This window comes from Nansenia antarctica (assembly GCF_963989245.1).
Source record: "Nansenia antarctica genome assembly, chromosome: 2".
NCBI lineage: Eukaryota > Metazoa > Chordata > Actinopteri > Argentiniformes > Microstomatidae > Nansenia > Nansenia antarctica.
In genome coordinates, this window is record NC_137675.1 from 87333048 (window position 1) to 87340623 (window position 7576).

Below are 7576 nucleotides of genomic sequence, written 5' to 3' on the forward strand. Positions count from 1 at the left end.
TGACTAGCGAGTTTGTGTCGTGATTCTCAACGACGTTGAAACGTAGTTCCGTGTTCCGTTCAAAAGAAAAGTCTGAACATTTTGATTGGTTGCCGACATGCGGACAGACAGACCTATCATTGTCGTCGTCAATTAAAGTGAAAACCGCCAAATCAGAACATTTTGCAGATAGGAGGTTTTGCGTTTCGGGCCATTGATACGAGGAGTGGCTACACATCCTTCTCATGTAACCACGAAATCATAGAAATTGTGAAAAGCACCATGCGCCAAGCTCTCAAGGTCTCTGAAGAAATTGCAAGCTCCAGTGTTTTCGTTAATTATTAGGAGTCGAAATTCTACCACAGTATAACCTAATCTGCAATGCATGAACCATTTTTGTAAGACCTTCTCTATCTTTCAATATGTCAATATGATGACACAAGAATCCGTTCAGTCCACCCGTACTATAAATACATGTGTTTCTTCTTGTGTGTTCACAGAGAGAGACAGGACCAGCTGGTGGGATATCGCAAACGGGGACCTAAACCAAAAAACCTCTTAATCCAGGTAACTGTTTATCTTAATCCAGGTAACTGTGTTCATCTTAATCCAAGTAATTGCCTTCATCGCCAGAGGGTTCCACAGCAGCGTTACCTATGACCTGCTGACATTTCACTTCCATTGAGAAACCTGTTTCACTTCAGCATTTACCTTTAGAGAGAAGGGGAGGGAGGGAGGGAGGGAGGGAGAGGGAGGGGGAGAGGGAGAGGGAGAGCGGGAGAGGGGGAGGGGTGAGAGTGAGAGGGAGGGAGTGAGAGCGGGAGCAAGAGGGGGAGAGAGAGAGAGTGAGAGGGAGGGAGTGAGAGCGGGATGGAAGGAGAGTGAGGGAGAGGGAGAGGGGGGAGAGAGACAGAGTGAGAGAAAGAGAGAGGGAGAGAGACAGTGAGAGAAAGAGAGAGGGAGAGAGAGAGAGTGAGAGAGGGAGTGAGAGCAGGAGCAAGAGGGGGAGAGAGAGAGAGAGAGAGAGAGAGAGAAAGAGAGAGGGAGTGAGGGAGGGAGTGAGAGAGAGGGAGAGGGGGAAGAGAGACAGTGTGAGAAAAAGAGAGCGGAAGAGAAGGAGAGAGCGAGGGAGGGAGAGAGAGACACACACACACACACACACACACACACCAGTGTCAGGTGTTGGGGAGACCCTCTCATTATGGCTGTGGTTATTTTGAGTAGATTTGCATCGGGGGAGAGACAGGCAGACTGACTCCTCCAGCTGTCAGGCCTGAGAACTCATCATGAAGCTCTGCGCTGCCTGAGGCCATGGAAGCGCTGCTTGAGCGCATTCATTTTAGTTTATGCTAATATCAAGTAGGGCTATGTGCAAAATGGCTGTTTTCTTTTTAGTGTTTTTTTTCCCTTCTTTCTCTCAAGTGTGGAGTCGAGTACAGAGCGATGTAAAAAAAAAATCGCCCCCCAAATGAATAACCACATAGCCATAACCACAAGTTTGATACGCTGTTCTTTTTTTTTTCTCCCATGAAAGTAACTTGTTACGAGCTCTAAAACGAGCGTGTACAAGGATTGTTATTCCAAACCAGAAACCTACACTAATTAAGAGAATAACTAAAACACTATCTCCTCTCTCTCTCTCTCTCTCTCTTTTTTCGCTCCCTAAGGTTGGGAGTTGGAGCTTCACAACCTTGAATTCGGAACCAATTCTGAATTCTTGATTATTATTATTATACGCCGCTAAGGACTATTTTCACTTCAGCATTTACCTTTAGAGAGAGAGGGAGGGAGGGAGGGAGGGAGAAAGAGGGAGAGGGAGGGAGTGAGGGAGAGTGGGAGCGAGAGGGGGAGAGAGTGAGAGAGGGAGGGGGGAGAGACAGAGTGAGAAAAAGAGAGAAGCAGAGAGCGAGGGAGGGAGAGAGAGAGACACACACACACACACCGTTTGGTTTGATTAGTAAGGGCCGAGAGCCTTTATTGCCGTGCAGTGACACCTCCTTAAGGGACATACCTCGCGGCTCGGACTCAGGGAGGGAGCGTGACACGTCTGGTGGCACCCCTGTGACCCGGGGTCACCGCCGTAGCATCTTGAGGGTCTCTCTGAAATGCCTCTCTGGGGGTCAGGAGGAGGGGGAGGGGAGAGGAGGGGGGAGGAAGGAGGGGGGGAGCGGGGGACGGAACGGTGGGAGGCGTCCCACGGTATAGAGCTCTGATTGTCAGCTCTCCTCACCCGATGTGCTTCCTGTGTCAGGGGGGGTATCAGGGGGGGTATCAAGGGGGGTATCTGTACTCTGTGTTAAGGGGGGTATCTGTACTCTGTGTTAAGGGGGGGGTATCTGTACTCTGTGTTAAGGGGGGGTATCTGTACTCTGTGTTAAGGGGGGTATCTGTACTCTGTGTTAAGGGGGGTATCTGTACTCTGTGTTAAGGGGGGTATCTGTCCTCTGTGTTAAGGGGGGTATCTGTACTCTGTGTTAAGGGGGGGGTATCTGTACTCTGTGTTAAGGGGGGGTATCTATCTGTACTCTGTGTTAAGGGGGGGTATCTGTACTCTGTGTTAAGGGGGGTATCTGTCCTCTGTGTTAAGGGGGGTATCTGTACTCTGTGTTAAGGGGGGGGTATCTGTACTCTGTGTTAAGGGGGGGTATCTGTACTCTGTGTTAAGGGGGGGGTATCTGTACTCTGTGTTAAGGGGGGTATCTGTCCTCTGTGTTAAGGGGGGTATCTGTACTCTGTGTTAAGGGGGGTATCTGTCCTCTGTGTTAAGGGGGTATCTGTACTCTGTGTTAAGGGGGGGTATCTGTACTCTGTGTTAAGGGGGGGTATCTGTACTCTGTGTTAAGGGGGGGGTATCTGTACTCTGTGTTAAGGGGGGGGGGTATCTGTACTCTGTGTTAAGGGGGGTATCTGTACTCTGTGTTAAGGGGGGTATCTGTACTCTGTGTTAAGGGGGGGTATCTGTACTCTGTGTTAAGGGGGGGGTATCTGTACTCTGTGTTAAGGGGGGTATCTGTACTCTGTGTTAAGGGGGGTATCTGTACTCTGTGTTAAGGGGGGGTATCTGTACTCTGTGTTAAGGGGGGGTATCTGTACTCTGTGTTAAGGGGGGGGTATCTGTCCTCTGTGTTAAGGGGGGGGTATCTGTCCTCTGTGTTAAGGGGGGGTATCTGTACTCTGTGTTAAGGGGGGGGTATCTGTCCTCTGTGTTAAGGGGGGGGGTATCTGTCCTCTGTGTTAAGGGGGGTATCTGTACTCTGTGTTAAGGGGGGGTATCTGTACTCTGTGTTAAGGGGGGGTATCTGTACTCTGTGTTAAGGGGGGTATCTGTACTCTGTGTTAAGGGGGGTATCTGTACTCTGTGTTAAGGGGGGTATCTGTACTCTGTGTTAAGGGGGGTATCTGTACTCTGTGTTAAGGGGGGGTATCTGTACTCTGTGTTAAGGGGGGGGTATCTGTACTCTGTGTTAAGGGGGGGGTATCTGTACTCTGTGCTAAGGGGGGGGTATCTGTACTCTGTGTTAAGGGGGGGGTATCTGTACTCTGTGTTAAGGGGGGTATCTGTACTCTGTGTTAAGGGGGGGTATCTGTACTCTGTGTTAAGGGGGGGTATCTATACTCTGTGTTAAGGGGGGGTATCTGTACTCTGTGTTAAGGGGGGGTATCTGTACTCTGTGTTAAGGGGGGGGTATCTGTACTCTGTGTTAAGGGGGTATCTGTACTCTGTGTTAAGGGGGGGTATCTGTACTCTGTGTTAAGGGGGGTATCTGTACTCTGTGCTAAGGGTGGTATCTGTACTCTGTGTTAAGGGGGGGGTATCTGTACTCTGTGTTAAGGGTGGTATCTGTACTCTGTGCTAAGGGTGGTATCTGTACTGTCTCTCCCGGTAAAAAGCTCAGTACGGAGCTCCGGTCTAGCCTATCCGTCTAAAAAGGTCAAATCTATGACACAAGGGGGTCTTACGCGCTTGACTGTCTTAGATATGTAGGCTAGTGTCGGATAGATTCACCCCGCTGTTCACTGTCCACGATGTCCCAGTCTGCCACCTCTCACCCTGTTAAAACCCTTACAAATGACCCATGAATAGGTATGTAGCGTTTGAGTCCCTAGGATTAACGACAGCTCTATCCTTAACGAGTACGAGTGATATCTGTCCCCTGTGTTAGGGTGATATCTGTACCCATTTACATTTACATTTTGGGCATTTAGCAGACGCCTTATTCCAAAGCGACTTACAATCAATACGTTTGACTAAGCAAGTGAATCATCAATCCACCAGTCGTAGCAGGAAGAGTAATCTAGCTCAGGCCTGGGGCCATTGGCAGTCGTATTTCTTTAAATTAATTAATTTATTTTATAGACACTGGAGAAACAGTACAAGGGGGGGAAGTAGGAATCTTAGGAGACACAGTATAGGGGGAAGCAGGTGTCTCAGGAGACACAGTGCTGGGGGGTAGTAGATGTCTCAGGAGACACAGTGCTGGGGGGTAGTAGATGTCCCAGGAGACACAGTGCTGGGGGGTAGTAGATGTCTCAGGAGACACAGTGCTGGGGGGTAGTAGATGTCTCAGGAGACACAGTGCTGGGGGTTGGTAGATGTCTCAGGAGACACAGTGCTGGGGGGCAGTAGATGTCTCAGGAGACACAGTGCTGGGGGGTAGTAGATGTCTCAGGAGACACAGTGCTGGGGGGGTAGTAGATGTCTCAGGAGACACAGTGCTGGGGGGGTAGTAGATGTCTCAGGAGACACAGTGCTGGGGGGTAGTAGATGTCTCAGGAGTCACAGTGCTGGGGGGTAGTAGATGTCTCAGGAGACACAGTGCTGGGGGGTAGTAGATGTCTCAGGAGACACAGTATAGGGGGAAGCAGGTGTCTCAAGAGACACAGTGCAGGGGGGTAGTAGATGTCTCAGGAGACACAGTGCTGGGGGGTAGTAGATGTCTCAGGAGACAATGCTGGGGGGTAGTAGATGTCTCAGGAGACACAGTGCTGGGGGGGTAGTAGATGTCTCAGGAGACACAGTGCTGGGGGGTAGTAGATGTCTCAGGAGACACAGTGCTGGGGGGTAGTAGATGTCTCAGGACACACAGTGCTGGGGGGTAGTAGATGTCTCAGGAGACACAGTGCTGGGGGGTAGTAGATGTCTCCTGTGCTAGTGTGATATCTGTACCCTGAGTGTAGTCAAGTTGTGTTCATTCGTCATTACGTGGTAAACAAGTAAACAACGCAACGAAATGTCTGAGGCAGAACAGCTCCGCGACGTCAATCATCATCAACACTAGAATGTAACAAGGTTAATAGATCATATACTGTATATATATAAACAGAAACAATAACAAAACAATAAAAAGAATACAGTTAAACACACAGTGATATATATCATATGTTCAGCGTTGTGTGTATTGCATGCTCAGGGTATGTCCGATAGTTGTGGTCTCGTCGGCGCGGGACTTGGTCAATACGTTCTAGATTAGGGTGCAAGAATGCATTTTGGAAAACACAGTCGATGTCTTTGTCTCTCTCTCATTATTCGCAAAAATCATAATAACCTCCTGTTTTGTTTTTTTCAAGGTTCCCTCGTTCGCGCGGCGCTCCAGCATCCTGGCCAGCCTGGAGGACACCTCGCCCCCGGACGTGGAGAGCCGCCTCAGGCCCGACCCGGTCCAGATGCAGCGGTCCCAGCCCCAGCAGTACCAGCTGAACAGCAAGAAGCACCACCAGTACCAGCCCAGCAGCCAGGAGGTCCCCGCCGACCAGCTAGCCAACGGGAAGAAGAAGTACGTCTACCAGCTCAACAGCAAGAAGCACCACCACTACCAGCCCGACCCCAAGATGTACGACGACCAGTCCGGACGGCCGCCCAAGGAGGTCAAAGGTCAAGACCAGCCCAGCCAACCTGCCACCGCCGCCAACGCCACCGCCAACGCCAACGCCAACCCCGGGTGGAACCTGCCCCCGGCCTTGCAGCAGAAGTGGGTACGGGACAAGGACACGGGCTGCCTCAGCAAGGTCAAGGTAGATCTGCCGGCGTCGGAGGCCAAGAAACAACAACCCCCCCCGGCGGCCCTCCTCCCCCCCAGCGCCGCCGCCGCCGCCACCGCCGGTAGCAACAACAACAACAACAACAAGATGAAGATCATCAAGAACAAGAACAAGAACGGCCGCATCGTCATCGTCATGAGCAAGTACATGGACGGCAACAACAACAAGGCGCCGTCGTCGTCGGCGCCCAAGGGCAAGCAGCAGCACGGAGACTCGTCAAGGGCGGACGTCAAGCCGCCGTCGTCGGGGACGACCGGCCCGGCGGACAGGACCAACACGGCCGGTGCAACGCGGCCGCACCCGGAGCAGCACAGCGTCCCCAAGGAGCTCTGCGACGGCAGCTCGCCGCCGGCCGCCGAACACCCCAAGAAGTGCTCTCCGAAGGACGGACATTTCTCCAAACCGTCGCCCAGCACGGCGGAGGAGTACAACACGGAGGAGGCCAGGGGGCAGGCGGACCTACCGGACGACCAGCCCTTGCAGCTGACCACCAGTCCGCCCCCCCCCACCACGCCCTGGGCTGTGGCCACCAGCACCCCGACCCCTACCACGACGAACCCCCCCCCGCCCATCAGAACCCATCAACCGCAGCACTCGGTCGGAAACGACCGGAAACGTAAGCTGTCCGACGCGGGGGAGGACAGGACGGCGTGTAAGACGTTTCTGGGCTCCAGGAGTTTCAGCGTCCCCAGCGCCGTGCCCGCGCCGCCTCAGGACAAACCGATGGACCTCCATTTCAGCGGCCCGCGGCGCAGCAGCACGGGGGGTTGTGGGTTCGAGGCTGCGGACGGCGGTCAGGAGGAGCCGATGGATCTTAGCTGTTCGAAGAGCAGGAAGCTGTCAGTGGTAGAACCTGTCCCAGAGTCTGCCCCGGGCCCTGCACCTGCCCCTGCCCTAGCTTCTGCTCCTGTCCCTGTGCCTGCTTCTGCCCCAGACCCTGCCCCTGCTTCTTCTCCTGCTCCTGCCCCTGTCCCTTCCCCTAAGACACCAACTCCAGAGGTAGCGGAATCCGAGAATAGTAAAGAGAAGGCCATGGAAGAGCCTGTTCTAAAAATCTCACCTTTTATGGGCAACATCATCATCACGGACGTTACCACAAACTGTCTCACTATCACTTTTAAGGAATACGTGCCTGTCTAACAGCTCCTGACCCCCGTCCCGACCGAGGCCTACTGACTGGAAAAATGGCGGCCGTGTAAATATGTGCATAATGTAAAAAAAACTAAAACATACCAGAATTTTGTACATATGGAAATGTATAATTTATCACTCAGATCAATACGTTTCTTATGATGTTTTATACTGGAACTCCTCTGTGATGTCGTAGGGCGAACAACGGCCTTGCGGACGTGAGTGACTGTGTTCAGGTGGATGTTAACGACAAGAAGAATTATTCATTATCCCTTGTATGAAACTCCAGGCTTACGTGGAATAGCTTTTACTTGTTGTTGTGTTGGGGATGTATACCAAACTTATCGGCCGGAGATGTATGAGGTTTTATAGAGATGTGGTACTTACCGATTAGGGTGACCAGATGTCCCGCTGTGCGCGGCCACGA

The 7576-nt window shown here is 52.2% G+C and overlaps 1 protein-coding gene across 1 annotated transcript in view; it reads left to right on the forward strand.

The window, feature by feature from the left end:
* LOC308150822 (E3 SUMO-protein ligase CBX4-like) overlaps window positions 1-7158 on the forward strand; it is a gene marked incomplete at both ends in the record, with an annotated part of 15534 nt that extends 8376 nt beyond the window's left edge. Inside the window, 2 exons of the mRNA XM_080523614.1 lie at window positions 480-546; window positions 5548-7158. Of these exons, the coding sequence (XP_080379740.1) occupies window positions 480-546; window positions 5548-7158 (1678 nt within the window). The remainder of the gene's footprint in view (window positions 1-479; window positions 547-5547) is intronic.
* Window positions 7159-7576: the final 418 nt, after the last annotated feature.